Here is a 20,653-nt window from a genome sequence, read left to right on the forward strand (position 1 = left end):
ATTTTTTTTCTTCTACGGCCGATCATTGTGTCGTATTTCACCGATGGCATATCTCTACACACCACCCACAAAGCATTTCTTTCCGATCCCTAGAATTAGAAAATTTTCCAACTCATGTACGTGTCATCATTCAGCACTGCAATAACTTATCAGCAGTGGTTCTAGACAATATCGCAATCTGTGTAATTATGCCGGCGGAGTGTATTTTATTTCTATTTTTAAATTATGTTACAATGCTACGGTGACTTCACTTCAACATTAATGTTACATTGCATTTATGTTACATAATTTCTGGACAGGCCGTAAATATTGGAGATCGAAGCTTTTATTTTTCTGTTTTCATTTTTCTGCACGCATGAAAACCCCTGTAGCCCGACGGGCTACATGGAGATAAAACCCAATAGCCCGACAGAAAACCTAATAGCCATGGCTATCGGGCTATCGCTTATTTCGACCCCTGATGTGACTTGAGGATCTACTTTGCTACATTTTGATAAATAGATTGGATGAGCTCTTTTATTTATATTTGCACAAGCTTGCTGAACAGTTTGTTTCGGAGGCTTCAAAAAAGTTAACGGAAAAACGGCTCTTTGAAGTCAAGATTTTATAAAAATTTTAAAAGCTTGCAAATCGACTAATTTTTGTTGCCCATTTCAAGTTAAGATAACAACTGTTATGAATCAAGAAGAAGTGAAGAAATAACCAAGAATTATGAACCAAAGCTACACCCATTAAGTTTGTTAACAATTGTTAACGGAAAATGAAGCCTCCGAAACGACAAATATTGAAGTCCGGTTCTCAAAAATACAGGGCTGTTCACAATTAAATCTAATGTGGCAGTGTTTACTGAACATATGACTGTACTTTCAGGATAAGAAAAATTATCCATGAACTAACTGAAGAAAACACAGGGTTTTACAAAATGTTACTGTTTTTTATAGTTTTTCAAAATGGCAATAATAAGTACATTTAAGCCTGCTAAAACTGAACGCAGTAACTCCCAAAGCTGATTATGCTACCCAAGGTAGCTGCTAACTAGATGACTTATGTGGCCAAAAATCATGGAATTCTGTGGCTTTATTAGAACACTACGGATTAAAATGTTAAAAATCCAAAGTTACACCCTTTACCGTGAAAATGACCATATGTAACATCCAACCAATTTATGATACCTTGATTTGTTACATGTATATGAACAGGATCCTTGCATGTAAAAGAAAGTGACAAATATACATAATATAAAAAGAATTTAGTATTGTTTATAGAATACTGAAAACAATTGCAAGTGTTACATTCCATTAATGTAGCATTGATTACCCTCCCTCCCTAAGTGACCATTTGTATTTGAATTCAAATGCACTTCATCACAGCTGTTACTTTATGGTTTACTTAATTGTGTTTGTGTGGTTTTGAGCTATGATGATGTATATTCAATAAACATTAACCTTGCCATACTATTATCCTTTACTCCCAAAAGGATAATTATGCAATGTTGCTGGCTAATCTATTCAATGACCTTAATCCCCATCTTAAAAATTTGCAAGCTTTCCTAATTAACCATTTAAAAAATGTTTCCTTAACCCTAACCGTACCGTATACTACAAAATACTACATGATATATGCGCTGTTCGTGCATGCATCCCACGTGGTGTGATGACGCAATCGCCCTAAGTGATATATAGGCACGGTTTCGCTGGCCAGCGAAGCCCAAGACCCGTGGCAAGGTGTCGCCGACCGTGTGCTTGGCATGCGAGGGGTCTCGGGTTCGAATCCCACCCAGAGCAAACAACTTCTTTCCTTCTTTTCTCTCTTTATTCCTTCCTTCTTTCCCTTCCCGTCACCGAAAAGCCCCTAGGCGGTTAGGGTTAGGTTACCACTATCGAAACTCAATATATGCTTCCTTAACCCTAACCGTACCGTATACTACAAAATACTACTTGATATTTGCGCTGTTCGTGCATGCATCCCACGTGGTGTGATGACGCAATCGCCCTAAGTGATATATAGGCACGGTTTCGCTGGCCAGCGAAGCCCAAGACCCGTGGCAAGGTGTCGCCGACCGTGTGCTTGGCATGCGAGGGGTCTCGGGTTCGAATCCCACCCAGAGCAAACAACTTCTTTCCTTCTTTTCTCTCTTTATTCCTTCCTTCTTTCCCTTCCCGTCACCGAAAAGCCCCTAGGCGGTTAGGGTTAGGTTACCACTATCGAAACTCAATATATGCTTCCTTAACCCTAACCGTACCGTATACTACAAAATACTACTTGATATTTGCGCTGTTCGTGCATGCATCCCACGTGGTGTGATGACGCAATCGCCCTAAGTGATATATAGGCATGGTTTCGCTGGCCAGCTAAGCCCAAGACCCGTGGCAAGGTGTCGCCGACCGTGTGCTTGGCATGCGAGGGGTCTCGAGTTCGAATCCCACCCAGAGCAATCAACTTCTTTCCTTCTTTTCTCTCTTTATTCCTTCCTTCTTTCCCTTCCCGTCGCCGAAAAGCCCCTAGGCGGTTAGGGTTAATGGAATTATTGTCCTTTTATCTGGTGAAATGAAAGAAAACACATAGAATTTGGCACAAACATAGAGTCTGATGTGCTGAACAATTCTGGAATGAGGGAAATTGCCAAATATAAGAGGTCATAGTTCAAAACCTGTTGGTCTCAGAGACATGTTAAAATTGAATTTTTTGATGCAAATATCCCTATCAAAAGTAAAATATATATATATTAAATATCTGAATTTTTGAAAGAAATCCCATGTAAAATCCCTTTTTTGATAAAAGTCACAAATATAATATTATTACCCCAAATATGATATTTAGATAGAGCAATGCATCTTTATTGAATAGCCACATGTTCTATATGGACAATATAAAGTTTGACTCAATTTACTTTTCAAGTTATAATAGCCATTTCGAAATTGATATTTTTGGGTAAAAGAAAATGGGAAAAATGACAAAGTGTATTTTCAATCCAAATATCTCAGCTCAAATTGAAACATTTCACTTGGCTACATATTCAGCATATCAAACTCTACGACATCTGTGCCAAATGACATGTTTTTCCTCAAAAGTGCATGATTAGACCATATGGCATGACTATTAAATTGTTTTAGTAAACCAAGCATCCTCAATTATTGCAAATGAGATATTAAATTAGAAGTTTCAATAGCCATTTTCATGAACATATCTGAGCCATCTCAACCCATCTGGCTGTAAGGGAGAAATACAGTATTAATGTGGTGTATAGGATTGAATCTATATAATCCAAAGATCTTTGTAAATATAAATTTCCTCTTAACCACATCATTAAAATACTGTAAAATTCCACCTACAAGCATACAATGTATGCCTCTAATTGAAAGGCAGACCCCCTACACAAAAACAATCTAATACATGTAGATTGGTCTTACAATAATACATGTTTGCACAGCTGCCTGTATCAGTAAATATAGTTGCTCTAACTGAAAATAATGTTTTTGTGAAGGGTGTCTCTCTCATTACCTCATATAGAGGCATATATGTTTGTGGATGGAATTCTACAGTATATGGAATTCATTTGTTTAGACATTATTTGGTGCATTATTTATTACACCCTGCAAATGCACCCAGTAGAAATGTCTTTTTGGCACCTATAGTCAGTATTTACACTGTGATATTAGGAATTGGTGCCAATACCAAATTCATGAACCTTTGCTTCACTTACTCCAGCATGATCTTTCAAAATGAGAGAAAGTAAGAGTCTGGTATTAAGACTTATGTCACTTTTCATTCATTGACTGACACACTCATCACATATCCTCTATTCAATTAGGCCAAATAAACAATGAAAGGTTTGTCTTAAAGCTCCAGTGATGTTCAAAATCTTATGCTGAATGCATTGTGGTTTTTTAAAACAATTTTTGTAATTTGATGGGAACCCATTACACATATGCCATACAAACTAAATCATAGATACAAAATGTGTGATTTGAGTCCTACCCTCTTTAATTTTACACCGTCTTATGTTATTCAGACATTCAAATCACAAGACAGAGTGAAGGAATCTCACAAATTTATATTGAAGAAGGCAGACCACAGCCATCTTTTATGTTTCCAATGGTGAAAATTGTTTTAAATTAAAAGTTTTTCAAAAAGTTAGATGCAACTAACATACACAAATTATTTCCTAATTTTCTTTGTGACAAACCACTTTAATTTGACCTTACAAGAAATGAGTTACAAGCAACATAGAAGATAAGACTTGCCATCACCAAAAGAAACCAGAGTTAGAATCTTAGCACCCACAAGAAATTAGTAAAATACCACCAAGAATTGAATTTAATATAATCTAAGAAATAGTTTTCCAATCACCAGGTATCTAATAAAAGTAGAGTTGAATATACAGATAGGAGAAACCCCTTACAAGTGTCTACATGCTAAGACACAACTCACCAACACACTTTCACCTCCTACTTTAAGAAGACTAACTAGTAATACTGCAAGGAACCACTGTGTCCTCATGCAATGACACATGGTTGGAGTGATAATCATGCCAAGGAACTCACCCAACCCATTCAACTGTAATTTGGGTACTTTTGTTTCTCTAGCCGTTTCCTTGACAACACCACCAGTATCCCATTCTTCACTGCCCACCCCTCTGAATAACTTCTCTAGCTTATTATTAAGATCAAGCATAGGCTCCCTACTTTTTTCAGGACTGGATTTCCTATATGGTGATGACGATGACTTCAAGATGGAGCGCTCTGGTGAGCGAGGCCTCTCCGGTGACATGGTACGTCTTGTAGGACTAGATGGTCTACGGGATGGACTAGTGGATCGTCTACTGGATGAATAGGAGCTCCTTTCAATTGTTGTGACACCGTTTGGGGTTGGTGATAAGGCACTTCGACGGATTTCCTGAGATAGTCTCTCTCTGTATTAAAACCAAATACATTGTACAGTTTTGATAAACATTTACAAATATAAATTTTGATGTGTGTTTATGTGTGTGTTTGTCTAATTGCTACAAGAAACATCAGTGAAAAAAAGCCTATCCAGAATTTAAATTTTGCAATCAGAAATGATGGGTAAGTGAAAGAACGTCCTCCATAGCAATGTGTGTGATTGTTACTCTGTTATCAACTGACCCATTATGTGACCCTTTGACCCCAATCTGCATCCCTCATAAATGACACATTGGGTCAGGGACTCAAAATATGCCTGTTATTTGATGGAAAAAAAAACCCAACAACATATATATAATTTTGACAAAATGACAACAAATATTGATAATAATTGATGGCATTCATGATAGGTTGCATGATCTTAGGAACAAGTGATTAGAATGCCACTTTTGTTATCTTCATGCTTTGATGGACTATGTAGAATTTAGTATTAAGATAACACAACTGTTAATGATGGTAACTGTACTTACTTTTCAAACCTTTCACTTGTTAATTGACGTCTAATTCTTTCTTGTTCTGACTCTAGTTGGGCTGCTCTTGATCTTAATGTTTGGATCTCACGGTTTTGACTTTGCCTGAAATATGAAAATAGACAATGAAATTTTAATAAATTTTATAATTTCTTTACACAGAAAATGACATAATGTAACATTTGCTGAATACATGACCCTAATTTTTTTTTCAAAATTCTGATTTTCTATACTTTTTTTTCTAAAGAAATTTTATGTAGATAACAGCGCCAAAGCATGCATAATTATCAATGACAAGCAAAACAATCTTCTTCCAACATAACTATTTGACAAAACCACACACAGATATAAAGCAAACATATAATTGAATACCTGAGTGGAAGAAGGGCCCAACTCCAATTTTTTACAAAAATGAGTTAGGCCCAGCATTTTATTGCCAGCAGACTGTACTTCCTTGTGTGTGAAAGATGAGCCAAAATCCACTCTCTAAATAGTCTTCCATGTACACTTAATCATGGTTTTCATGGAAGGCCAAACTCCATGGAGTTGGGCCCTTCTTCCACAAATATTGGGTTAAAGAGGAATTATGTTCATCCATGAACATACAATAAACTTTCTTGCTAACATATATACATGCTTCTACTTGTGCAATTAATGGATAATTTTATCAAATATCTGTAGCTATTTATAGCATCTGCTTACGGAACTGGAACTTGCAGTATATTAGTGGAAGAAGGGCCCAACTCCAGCTCGTATTAAGACCTGTACCGTTGCCATGGAAACATCATATATAATTTCGAATGTATGTGATGTTGTATGTTCATGTATTAAAGGTCCCTTGAAGATGAAAACATTCGGTCTATAAAACTTTTCCAGATATTAAGTTTTTTCTTAATATCTCAAAAACAGTTTTGATGGAGTTGGGCCCTTCTTCCACTCAGGTATTCAATTGTCAAACTTACACTTTGCTATCAGCTAGAGCTAGCCTATCCTTGACTAGTTGTAATTCAGACCTTTGTTCTTGATTGTCAAGCTGCGATTGGAATTCTTTCTCCCGATTAGTTGACAACAGACTCTCTAAATTACGTACAGAGTTGCGTTCTGTAGATACCTGGTTCCGAAGCATGTCCAGTTCCTTGCGCATATCTTCTGCAGCTGATTCAACCTAAGGAGTAAAAAACAATTTACTACTTGAATATTGTACACCAATTCAAATCCTTTGTACAGTGAATAAGAAAAGATACTTAGAAAAGTAATAAAACAGTTTGTCACAATAATAAAGACATATTTTAGGTTTGATTTGCAATGGGTTCATGATGTTGCCAAGGTTAGTCTGATCTGCAGTTGGTATTGCATGTATGCATTTGAGACTATATCTAAGTCAGACTTGCCAGTTCATAGAAATTTAAAATTTAAGCTAAAGAATATAAGGAAAACCATAAGAGAAATAGACGCCAAATTCATCATAACTTCATAATGCATGCCTTCAGTCTCATTTTAAGTAATAGATAAATCTCACTTTATTGAAAAATACACATATAATTATATTTTGCTGGGACAGGTCACATTTCAATTACCTGCTGATTATAATCCTGCACAGTAAAAATGTTTAGATGAGCAATGCATTTATATCAGCCCTCAAAATAAGAATTTGAAAGGGCAGCTAATCCAAGGCAATTTGAATATTTTGAAAAGGGCACCAAGGCAATTACATGGTTTTCAATGGCTTGAAAACAGACAGAAATGTAGGGCGCCAAGGCAACACTATAGGGCATTGAAGGCAATTGATGCTGTGATTAATTTAAGGGGTGATTAATAAGGCTTTGAAGCCAAGTAAGCAGGGTCCACATATACGCAAGAACTATACAACAATCTTGGTCCGATTCATTGGTTACTTTTATAGCCCAAGATTCAGATATGCTTGAGTACATTGGTAATCCCCTTACACACAAGTCTCGAGTACAGCACCCACCTGTTCATGGTCTATATTCTTAGCTGTCAGCTGCCTTGATAATGATTCCTTTGTAGCATCTAATTTGACACATAACTCTCTGACTGTTACTAAGTCTTGCATGAATGATTGCTTCTCTTCTTGCAGCTGACGTATACTCTCCTCCATATTAGCGAGAGAACGAGTCAGGTTAGAGACCTGTAACTCATAGGCTTTTTGAGTGGCAAGATGCTGAAAGTGAAAAAGGAATGTTTAAGATAATTAATTTTGTCAGTGAACAGTGAAATATGAAAAGCCTCTAAGGCACAGGTTCTGTAAGTCATACCACTTGAGATGCAACTCCATGTTGAAATTGTGTCACATGTTCAACTTCTTGCAATTTTATAGTTACCTCATGACCCCCCACAGACCACTTGTTTGGAACCCTATGCCCAGGATTGGTGACAGATCATTCAGTAACTACCATGATGATGTAGAAAGCTTTGCGATATGTATATACTGAACAAAAATGTTAATATTGATTAATATCAATACCGTATTACAACCGCGGGCGTAACATGCATGGGCGCTAGTAAAAATTCCAATTTTCTATGCTTTACCTCACTTGTTCAGCTCAAAATTAAAAGGGGACATACCCGACAGTAAGAGTTAACATTTTATGGAAAATAAATACTAATCTATTTTTACAGAAATATTATAATATGGCTTTAATTGCTTCAGTACTTTGGAATCTAAAGCAAAAATGAGCATTACAATGACCCATAGATCGAGCAAGCACATGAATTTCAGGTTGGAACACCACCTAATACCTTGTTCAACCTTGCGAAAATTATTGTTTTGCTACTCCACTCGCTAAAGATGTCCCAACTTACAATTGTGTAGATCCCAAAAGCATGTTTCAACAACTAAAAGTTCCAACTTGGTTGTGAAATAAAAATGGCTGACTTATTTCACTTGTTTGATCCCCCCTTGTATTGAACCCTGAGTCTTCCTACCTGTTGTATCTCCCTTTCTTGTAAGACAGCTTGTTCACTGAGTCTCCTCAATTCTGATTCTTTGCTCATCACTTCTAGTTTCACCGATGACACTTCTCCATTCTTCTGTGAAGCTTCGCTTTCCCATCGTTGAGCCTCTGTGGTGGCGCTACGATAATTTTCTAGCAGGTCACGATTTTCTCTTTCCTAAAAGATAATCCATAAGTTCCATTATAGTTGATAGCAACATTATTCACACTCTTAATTAATCAAATGCCCCTCTGAGACCTGAGCTATAATATTCCATCAGTTTCCAATGCTTTACTGTGATTATGGACAAGACTGCCACATCAAATTGCAACATATCGTTATGAATTCGGCAGATGGCCTAATCCGGATTCGGCTTTTGGTAAATTCATTTTATGCATGCATTACTTTTGAATTTGAGAACAAGGGATCAATACTTAACCCATAGAGGGCAGCATTATCGACTTTTTAACGGTTATCGTCGTTGACCGTATCTGCGATGCACCGTTAGCTAACCATGTATACCGCCTCTTATTGATCCCTTGTTCTCAAATTCAAAAGTAATGCATGCGTAAAATGAATTTACCAAAAGACGAATCCGGCTTCGGCCGTCTGCCGAATTCATAACGATATGATCCATCTTATTTGTAACTTTTTGTAAAAGGTCATAAACCTACAGATTCATTTCAACAGGATCTAATTAATGTTGCATAAATTTGGTATAAGCTATGAAAAGTTTGAGAAAAGTTATGGGTGTAATGCCAAAAAAAACATGTTTGTTTCCTATAGCAGGTCAAAAAAGTCAAATGCAAAATGTGTTTTTTTATTTTTTATTTTTTTATAATCCATGTTAAAAAATACACCTTTTGCTGCAAATTGGAATGGGAATTTACAGGGGGTCTCTCCGACACACACAAAATCATATTTCTTCATATTCAAGAATATTTATGATCCCCTTTCACCCTGCAGATTAAAAAAGGTATTTAAAAAAATGTGTGATGTTTTCTCCAGTAATTTTTCACTACACTACTCGTTTGTTGTGTGATGTGTAAATGTTTACTCCAGTATTTTGTATTATTTTTGTGATTTTTTCCGCTTTTTTTTTTTGTTTTTCTTTGTAAGTGAAAAAAAAATTCTAATGCATAAAATAAGCCGTCAAAATCGTAATGCGCGCTCTACAGGAAACAAACTTTTTTTTTTTTGGCCTAAGATGGCCTTTTATATTTACTTTGGTTTGCTCCTAATCATGGACAACACATTTTATTTATCATTACATAGACAACAATTCTCATTCTTTTAGGACTGCACTGACTAGGAACAACATAAAAGTGCAATTGAGGCTACATCCATTGAGGGGATACTATAAAAATGTCCCTAATTTACCCATTACAAACCAAATGTGACCTGCTCTCACAAAAGTTGACAAAATAACTTTCCAAGATATTCCAAATTTGAAAAGCTTTCAAAACATGTTAGGATGGCTCCTTGCTTTGGTCTTCAAAATCAACATTTCCTCTAGAATTTCTTTTGTTTTCTACTGAATTTTGTCATGTTAATGGACTATATCTTTTTGCTCATTTTGTATGAGCAGGTCACAAATGTGTCCAAGGTTAGAAAATGAAAGTTGTAACTTAAAAGTCCTCTGTTGGGGTTCAGTGAACATCAACAGTAAGAACTAGAAACATATCCATATACATGTGTATGTGCTCAATATTACAAACAGTTACCTTCTGAGCTAGGAGATCCTCTATTCTGGATACCTCTACAATATATTCCTGTATTTGAGCTCTGTGTGTTTCCCTGTCTGTAATAGCTTCTTCTAACTCAGTGTTAACAGCCTATGGTATAATGTACAAAGCAAGTCATAACATTCAGTATCTTTAAAATATCAAATTCAACATTTAAGAATTGAACGGACAACAATCATATGAAGAGCTTATTTCCAAAACATGTTAAGTTCACAAACACATGTTTCTGATTTACCTGTGCGATATTGCAATGGGTTGTGATGCTATAGGTATTAATTATAGGTATAAAATTATTAAATGAGAACAATTGTCTGCATATTGTTATGCACCATTGTTATGGTAAATATTGGCTTGTTGATCACATGATGGTATAACTCATTGTTGCTAATGTCAAACTTGTCAAAGTAATTGTGATTGTATCACACAAGTAAATGAGAAACATGTGGTTGTGGACTTAACATGGTTTGGAAATAAGCTCTTCATATACAGGTGATGTAATAATAGAGGCCCTGCATGCTTTTATCGATTGGCTCCAAACAAATGATTTGAACCGGTGTTCTTCACCGTAATCATAGCGCAGTGCAGTCCATTCAATCAAATGTTGTTATCAACCTATTTGATCGTAGTGCATTTTTTCATATGTGTGTGAGACAAACTGTCACGGTAGATTGCAATGCTTTTGTTGAATGCATTTGAGTAGTCCGCCATATTTATGGTATGATACGTCATATGCACAACCTCTATATCAAATGCATCATTATACAGCAAGCTGTCATTTGTGAATATGCTGGTTTCACTCAATCTTGTTTGATTCCTTGAAGGAAAGATTTCTTTTGTTTGCTAAGCAACTTATAACTTCACACATTGTGAAGTAATCAGAGGCATGACCAAGGGTTCTTTTAAGTAGTTATGATTAAAAAAATACAATAAACACATAAGAAATGAAAAAGTTTGTAACTTTGCAAACAAATATACCAAGGATGTAAGGATTTCAAAATAAGTAAGCATAAGTACTGAACAAGTTTACAGAAATAGTAATACCTCAATTTTTGTCTTTGGTCTGAGTGAATCAGATCATGTCACAACTGTTCTTGATATCTCTTGACACCTGCTCTGCAAGACATACATCTTTACTATAGCTGTGAGTGTGCGCTTGTCTCAATTAACTCTTACCTGGTTTTCTCTTGTCATTGTAGCAAGGTCTTCCTGTAGTCGCCTGTTTTCTCTTAGACATGCATCTCTATCTCTAGTTATCTCTGTCAGTTCCTCTCTAGTGGAATCAAGTTGCCTTCGCAAACTCTTTACTTCTCTATCTTTAGATCCCAGCTCATCACTCACTCTCCTATAAACCATACAACATAGATATTTTTGTCATAATTCTTTTCAATTCCCAAGGTATTACCTGTCTCGGCTGGTTCTATTATCAGTTCGACCATGCGCCATTGTGTTCCATTTGTCTTCTTCCAAAACAAATCTTTCAAAACTTACTAAAATCTTGCTTCTAATTGATCAATAGCAGATGAATGCAAAAAAATATTATGCTCTCTAGCCCTGAAAAACTAATCCTTACCCCTTAACTTATCATAATGCTAATTTCAACATTAACCCAAAACCTAAATCAAATTTGTTTTCAAAATTATAGGTTGTTTCAATGCTTTTCAGTTTTAACTACCATCATTTTGCAGTATGCATGAGTTGACATGTGCCATCATCGGCAGGCAATTTGTCAGCAATGCCAATATTTCATTGCCCGTCAGTATGCACATTGCACAAGTATCATGTTTTGTTCAGGATCTACACCTTTAAAACTCCTGCCATATCACAATAAGGCCACTGAACAGTGTAGTGGTCATATGCAAGTCCCTCAAGCATTTTCATAGACATGTCCCTTGTATTTGTTGATAAACATTGATGCCAACTCATCTATAATTTGGTCATTATATGACACATTTCTGATGGGCTTTAAATCAATGCAACCTCATAAAATGCTCTATTTCAGAATTTTAAACTTTCAACTTGTCCTTCCTATGCTCTACAAAGTCACAAGTCTTCAACACTTACTCTAATCTTGCTTCTAAGCTATCAATAGTAGTCCTATGGTCTCCTAGTGATCTTCCTCTATCAGACAATTCTCTCTCAAGAGCTACAACTCTTTCAGTCTTTTCATCAACTGCCATCTGTAAGCTGTCTTTCTCCCGGTCTAAGGCACTAATGGTACCTCGTAATTGGCGCTTACTTCATCTCGTAGACTAGAGTTGTTGGAATTTATGTCAGCTGTGGACAAAACATATTAGTAGCATCAGCATCAGTGTTTTCAAATAAGCAGACCATAGAAATAATTTTGTCTTTCTGGGAACTTATGAGCAAAAAGATCAGAAATTTTCTGCAACAAAAAGGCTGGGATTTTCGGGTTATTTTATGCCCAGGTACCCTATGTAATTTACGGGTGGGTACCTGGCAGTATCACCAGGGCTCAAGTAAAGGTGGAGTGCAAACTGTGCAATTAGAAAGTTTTATAAATAGTCTCCAAACAGACGTGTGCAAGTATCAATGATATTTAGTGAAAATATATACCTAAAAGATATTTAATGTCAACAATAGTTTTGTTTGACATTGAACTCTGGTCTCTTGTAATTGGACTTTGTGGCTAGGGACCAAGTTTATCAACTCATTGATGCCACTGAACTTTTCAGGCAAACTGATCAGTACCCAAGTAGAAGTAACAAATCACAATACCGTACAGGTAATCCTAAACCATACCTATTCTATCTTCCAGTCTCATATTTCTTTCTTCTGTGGCCTGCAACTCTCCTGCTTTCTTTGTGAGTCTTCTTTGATGTTCTTCAGCTGACTGTTCAGCTTGTTCAGCTAACAACCTGCAATTACAAAGATAATAGATAAATACACAGTCCATTTAATTCTGCTGAATACAACTATAAGCAAACCACTGAGCTGTTGAAACACATTCAAAATGTGACAAACAATATTTTTGGCATTTAAATAAAGAAGATAAACAACTTCTAATTATATATTTCAGGGTCATTGAAAAGATTTACTATACTATGCACTATATAATGTAAGCATGTCCACATTTCAGCCGACAGACTGGTGTGCACACGGAAGAGTGTGGAAATGTGAAAGTGCTTTCTAACTATTCAAACATTTCTCTTTTTCCCAAATTGCCTGCATATTCCAAAGTAGATGTGAAATGTAGAAATATAATAATGTACAAGCAAGCAATATGAGTTAAATATCATCTTTTATCAACTTCCTACTTTACAGATTATATATTATAATATTTTGATGAAAATGAATCACATTTTAACAAGCTTCAAAATAAGCAGGCACACAGGAGCTATTTACCCACTGCTCATAACATTTTGGCTCCTGGTCCACACCAAAATCATATTAACCAGGCTCTACATTTTTTTTCCAAATAAGAGCCTGGTAGTCAAAGCAGGTTTTGTATTTAATGTGTACAATTGAAATTTAAATGACTCTTAGCTCTTTAAAAATGGCTCATGGTTCACCAGATAATCATAGGACTAGGAGCTGTTTTTTCCAAATGTGTGGCTCCTGGTCCAGATCTGCTTATTTTGAGGCTTGCATTTTAATCAATAATATCCGAGATATATACAGTTACAGACAGTGTCTGTGAAACAAAGAACCAATATTAAATTTGACCATTTATATCTCAATATTTAAATTTCAGAATGTTCAACCCATTTGCTTTGTCACACAACAATAATTGTCCGTACTACAGAGTGATTTGTAATGGAGCGTTATAAAATTGGTCAGTATTCCACTGTTTCTTCATGTATAGAAAGTAATTACTTTCATCGTCATAAATCTGAAAAAAAGAGGCGAGGGACGATTTTGGTACAATTGACCGATGACCCAATCTGGAAATGAGTATTATCAACATCGCTTACTGTCAAGTTATGAATACAAAATATAAAATATCGGTAGCACAACTATAGACAATATTAGACATTTTGATGTCATCCTCGTATTTCTTTACCTCATCTGTGTGGCTGTTGCCCTCTGTTGTGATGCATCTTCATTAGCTTTTCCTATGTTCATATTCTGTGATTTGACCTGGTCCTCTAGTGTTGCTATCATACCCTGTACATTGGCCAGGCGGGAATGTAAACTTGTCCTCTCATTTTCTACCTACAAATGACACACAGATCAAAGTTAAGATCAAAATCAAGAGTTGTTTAATAGTCTTTTGGTTAAGAGTCTGCCATGTTTGCATGTTGCTCATGGAGGACAAAATAGTGTAACTCTTGATCATTTTGCCATGCACCTGCCAAACTTTGTTTTAAAGTACAAGGTTGTTTGCATTCTGTAATGCCTGTTACCACTAATGCATGCTAAGCTCTACATGCGCAAACATCTGTAACACTCACACTTAAAGTGAAAGCCCCACTTTTGGTTCTAGTTCCTTAGGGAATTAATCAAGGTTAAAATTTATCCATGTAAATTCTGTTCTGCCTGTCATCAAAGTAACAGGTCTAAGTCAGTTCTTCTGTGGCAAACTGGCCAAGTGGAGCTTCCTGTTTAAAGCCGCCAATTATGGTTCAATTTCTGAATTTAGCTGATAAATTCTGGAAGTACACAATTTTCCCCACTCAGAGTCAAACCAATAGCCGATTTACCATACTGCGATGCATGGGTCTATTCTGAGTTGGTACTCTTTGGGTCTAATCTCTTTGGCAAATACTGAACACAAGTTTATGGCTTAAGCTAGGTGATCGTTGCGTAATGCGTGACTAGCGTACGCTTATGTGAATTTATGCAAGAGTGAGTTGGGACTTTATTGACTCGCGCAGTAACAAAAGCCGAATAATTTCCACCTTATATAAACCGAATAAACTTAAAGAGTATGGACAAATAGCCCTTCTACACGTGTATATGGCCCACAGAATTAGGTAAGCGCACATGATTTGTGAAATCCAAGATGGTGTTACTCTCAACTTCAGACGAGACAGACTATACCTATAGCTACCAAGAATATTTTCCTCTATTTGGGGATCTAGGTACAATATTCTAATGCATGACAGTGACAGCATGATAATTGTTGATGTATTGCTATCACTGCAATCTGCTGTAAGTAGTAGGCATTCTTATCTATTTGGCTCCTTTCTAATTAATAGGTTACACTACAATGAAACTGTAATTGGGCTACAAATCTGACTTTGTTTTATATGAAGTATTTTACACAATTCTTTATAACTTACTGTTTGTAAAGTAATTTCTAAATCCTCTACTCTCTGTTGTAACCTGGCTTTGTCTGTTAGATGTGTATCAGTACCAATCTATGAAAATAAACAGCAAAATGATTTTGTTTATCAATACATATACTATGAAATGCAGATGTATAACTTCCTGACCAGTAAGCTTAATTGTTCAATTGACCTGTATTTAATGGGTGCGGGTGAACTACAATTGCTTGCAGAGAAACACAACACTTGTTTAACTTTCATGCCTACATATTATATACACAGTATAAACATGGTCGGAAGTGGGGAACCAATCTTAACCAAGCTGCATAGTATTGTGTGATCCTGGCGTTACTCATTCTCTTTACATATTAAACAGGGCATATACATCGGCCAGTGGCGTTCTTCTATGACAGCAACTATAAACAGTCTCTCAAAGGCCATTGGACATCATGGCCTCAGCTTCTTATCACTGCACATCAAGAAAAGTGCATGTCTGTCATATAATCAACAATGTCACAAGTCTCATCTATTACTAGATGAACAATGTATAATAGTCCACTTGGCTTCCTGATGGCAGTTATGTCAGTACTTTGTTACAGTTACTTAGCGCATATAAGCACACAATTTAATATTGTCCACTGGAGGATGCACTGATGTGACTGCAGATGTACTAAGAAATGTCAGCAATCCAAGAATATCTCTGATATCAACCTGTGCAAGATATGTCTCTGGATGCAGCTGTCAAGTAACCACAAATGAATTCTTTTTTATTGCCTCCTTTTTTGGTGGAAATAAATCAGATCATGTACTGACCTTTAACCTTTCTCTTAGACTGTCTCTCTCAGTAGTCATTCGCCGCAGGTCAGCCATGGCTTCATCTCTCTCTGATTCTACTCTTCTAAGTATGGACTGTGCAGCTACTGAAGATCTCTTAGATTTGGGCGATTTCAACATTTCTTCTCGCAATCTATGAAGTTCATCATTAGCCTATAAATATATACGATCACATATTCAAATGGATCGTAAGTATTCAAACAGATAAAATGACTAACTACATGGTTAAAATTTCATTGCATGTTGCAAAAATCGGTTTTGAATCTTGCCAGATATATTATGCTAACCACTGGATTCTCCTGGCTTTGTGTCACATGAGCATGTTGGTTGAAATAAAAACAGGAATGAGAATTTCATTTTAAGATCCAATAGATAATAGACAAACAGCAGGGAATGTATATCATACATCTAAAGTACTCTTTTGGAGGGAGAGGGAGCAGGAGAAGGGAGAAGGTGATGTTAGAGCTTTTTGAAAGCATGCAATTTGCACCTTGTTCTACAATTTTACAGTTTGCGCTACAAAAAAAGGGAAAAAAATAAGAAAAAAATATGAAATTAGATCCTGTCCAGTAGAGTAATTTTTATAGGAATAAATAGGTATAATCTGTTAGGTGTTAGCACCAAGAATAAATCCACAATTTTTGAATTGGGCATTTGCTATCACAACAGAGGATTTAAAAGAAAATGACTGTCACTTTGGTAGCATACCAAACTCTGTAACTTATCTCATCCTTTTGAATTGTATATAACATGTACTAGTCGCCGGCAGAGATAAACTGGGAATGTTGCTGCTAACGTCAGGGCAGATGTGTGCCGTGATTGGTTGCTGACCTGTGCAGTAAGGCACAGTTTGTCTGATTGACAAGATGTCGGTTGCAACATTCCGAGTTTAACTCTGCCGCTAACAACTATAAAAAGTACTACATGGAAAAACAGTGGCATGATCGACGGGAATTATAAAAAAAATTATGTTTATTTATAAAAAATACATAGATTGAGAGTGTCTCACCTGCTCATATAACATGCTGACTTTGTCTCTTTCTGTTGTTAGCACCTTGACATTACTCTGTATCTATAACACAAGACCACACAAGAATCACTGTCACTATACTCATATTACAGGAGGAAGAGAAGCTGCCTTAGAAGGCTAGGATCTACCTACAATGTTTGAATGTCTGCTTGAAGGAAAAGGGATTGTAATAGAAAAAGTAATAGTACTAGTAATAAAGCTATGGGAACTTTGCTATATTGCTTTGTCTTGCATGGTGACAGAACAAGTGAGCCTTACGCACTGAACAATCTTGTGCAAAATACTGTACAATGTTAAGACATGGGCACTGCCTTTGGCCCATTATCAGTTTGCATCACATTCAGAACATACTAATCAGAACTTTACTTAACATCTGCTAACACTTAAATTTGGTGTTGAATGACTATTAGTCCACTCAAATGGCACAAGTACCCATTTATGGAGCGGGTAACAATTCCTGATGAATTTGATTTATCCAAATGTCAATGTTCAGCCCAGACACTTTTAAGTAATATTAGACAAGCACTAAAACTAAAATAACAAGCTTTTTTTTCTTGAGTGAGTTTTGTAGATTTTCAAAGGGAATATTTGTTTTCTGATTCAAATGTACTTACTTCAGCCACATGTCTTTCAAATTTATCAAGCATTGACTGCAGTTCATCCCTTTCTCTTCTTAATGCAAACACTTCAGTTTCATCAGACACGGTCTGTGAAGAAAAATATCAATGCATAAGAAAACAAAACCTATGAGTTTAATTTACTATATTATCCAGCACAGGTTAAAAAGAGTAATAAAAAAAATTGTTTTATTGGAAGTCTCAATATGTTGTAAAAAAACAGAGGGCATCGACATGTTTGTGTACAAATGAGAATTTGACTACTTTCTTCAAAATTACCATTTCATATGCAGTGGATTCAAACTCAGCACCCTAAAATAGACCTATAACACCTCTCAGACCTAATGAGATAATTTAATAGACAGTTCCCTACTAAAATTTGAGTTGGGGGGGGGGGGAAGGGTAAAACCCTCAATCTGCATTTCTTAAAATCTTTGCAAGCTTTGAAATATACATTCTTTTTTGCCATATCATGTCACATTCAACAACCCATTTAATATCCTTTATTGTAAATCAGTTGAAGAGTTGCAAGATTTTGGACTTTTGACTCATACAAACATTCTTACCATACTTTTCATGTGACTAGTTATACTCTTAGCTGGACTGTAGCTGGTCTTAGCTCGTAAGACATCATACTCCTTCTTGTAGAAATTCCTCTCATCTTCTATTACCCTGATGATGGTTTCATAATGTGCTGCAGACTATACAAAATAAAAATACAATGTTTGAATGTATTATTTATCTTGCTGAGGTGTACAAAATACATTTGAAAATAAACATTTGGTGTACAATTAGCCATCTGTGTAAAGACAGTCCATAGGGAGTGCATGGATTTCATATGGAATAGCCCATTTGGTGTGGGATGAGGATTGTGATGCACTTTGTGTCTGCCTTTCCTGGTGTATGGTGTCAAAGTCAAACTTTCAAGTGATTGTTGCCCAATTTAATTTTGAAATAAATCTAATTTATCAACGCTTTATTCAACAATTTATAACTAAGTACTGAAATGTTTGCTACAGAACTGCATTCAATTATGCAGACATAGAAAAAAATAACCCAACCCATTCCATTGCAGGACTCCCTGACCCAGACCGGATCAACCACTTGACTTTAACCTACAGTGCACATATGATTCTTAATCTTACCTTTGTTTTGGTGGAAGATCTTGAAGGACTTGAACTTCTGCTACTCCTTGCAGGACTTGATGGGGTTGAATTGGAAATCAAAGCCTTATTCTTCATGATTTTATTTAAGACTTCCACCTCACCCTTGTAATAGTCTCTTTCATCTTCTAATGTCTTGACATACGAGTCTAGTTTACTTGGTGATTTGGTCCTCTTTGTCTTGCTTTGTTTGGTGCGCAGTCTTTCTAGTTCAAGTACTAACTCTCTTTCTGTGTTCAAAAGTATTGAATTGTGTAAACAGATTAAAAGATTACCTTTACTGTACGTCTTCTTTCCTGATGAAAATGCTAAGAATGTCTTCCCTGACAAGTATTTATTTTACCAAAAGAAAAAGGTAAATACTACAAGCCTGATACCATGTGTACAGGTAGATATCTTTCTTAACCTCTCAGAAAGCACATTACAACAAAAAGTTGTAGGAAAACCAAACTCCTCAGTCCAAAGTAGTGATCAGCTTAGCAACATCTTATTCTGATGCACTGAGTGTTTGCAAGTTTGAGTCTCTCTCTGACAGGAAGACAGATCATTGTCTCAGGTCTGCCCAAGGGCTAATTCAAAACTACCAGAACAAAAGATCTTCTTCCCCATGGCAGGGAGGAGTCTCGCAATCTTAAAGGAGTGATGATAAAGTATCCTGTCTTGTTACCAGGACTTTGTGCTTCAAAAATAGTTCCATCCCATAATGTATTCTTTTAAATGGCAAAAACATGTAGCATTTTTTCTTTCATATTTTGATATTGAAATTGATTATAGTCATTTTAATTATGTGTGTGTAATTTATATATATTTATTTATAATGAAAGGATCTTTGTAAAGTACAATATTTACTTATCTGTATATGTTTATAAAATGCTTTTTCAATGTATTTTGCTGTTTTTAAACTGTAATTGTAATACAATTCAGCCCCAGTGCTGCAAGTTGATGAAATTAATTAATATACAATATTTAATCTTTCAGGTTGTGTCTAGTCATTTCACAACAAAGCTTGAAGCTGGATTTCTGAAGGAACACTAACGTCTGTCTACACCTTGCAACAGACATTAGAGCGTTATCAAAGCATCCTCACTGAAGTAAGTCATGAAAACACTAAGTCATACACTAATAGACACAGACTGAAGAATATTGGGAGAGAGTTTATTTTTTGCAAGGTAACCCTGATAACTCATGGTTAGTGTTCAAACCATTCCTTCAAGTACATGAAAACAACCCAGAAAGGACAAACAGAAGGGATTTCAAAAGATGAAGAGCCTAACAACATCTTTAAAGCTTGATCTTCTGTTACTTCTTGAATCCGGTAAGATATTTCATATCTACCAGGGGAAAGTACATTAACACTATATGTGGGCATTAAATGCATTCCTTACAGCCTCTATCTCCTTATACATCTCATAGATTTTTGATAGTAGGGGACTCAGACATAAAAGGACAATGATGAAGAACATGAATAAGATACACATCCCTGAATCCTGAATGTTGGTAAGAGCATCCTATTCCACTCAGTGAAAGGGAGAAAGCTCACTCCCAATCACATGGCTACAGGCCTATACATCCTTAAGCCAACAAGAATTTGATAAGATTTTCTGCATGCTGCTAATACAGTAATTTCATACTACAATGTCTGCCATATCAACACCTCCATTGGGAAAT

At 36.0% G+C, this 20,653-nt stretch overlaps 1 protein-coding gene across 1 annotated transcript in view; it reads right to left on the reverse strand.

The window, feature by feature from the left end:
• The window catches only part of LOC140161153 (centrosomal protein of 135 kDa-like), a 57,494-nt gene that overhangs the window by 11,782 nt on the left and 25,059 nt on the right, over positions 1–20,653 (reverse strand). The window contains 18 exon segments of the mRNA XM_072184584.1: positions 1,173–1,203; positions 4,686–4,912; positions 5,414–5,518; positions 6,376–6,578; positions 7,386–7,595; positions 8,360–8,545; positions 10,093–10,203; positions 11,287–11,455; positions 12,175–12,344; positions 12,347–12,387; positions 12,874–12,989; positions 14,135–14,286; positions 15,357–15,434; positions 16,155–16,328; positions 17,185–17,247; positions 17,820–17,912; positions 18,389–18,523; positions 18,968–19,215. Coding sequence (XP_072040685.1) covers positions 1,173–1,203; positions 4,686–4,912; positions 5,414–5,518; positions 6,376–6,578; positions 7,386–7,595; positions 8,360–8,545; positions 10,093–10,203; positions 11,287–11,455; positions 12,175–12,344; positions 12,347–12,387; positions 12,874–12,989; positions 14,135–14,286; positions 15,357–15,434; positions 16,155–16,328; positions 17,185–17,247; positions 17,820–17,912; positions 18,389–18,523; positions 18,968–19,215 — 2,512 coding nt within the window.

Source organism: Amphiura filiformis, chromosome 9, assembly GCF_039555335.1.
Source record: "Amphiura filiformis chromosome 9, Afil_fr2py, whole genome shotgun sequence".
NCBI classification, from domain to species: Eukaryota; Metazoa; Echinodermata; class Ophiuroidea; order Amphilepidida; family Amphiuridae; genus Amphiura; species Amphiura filiformis.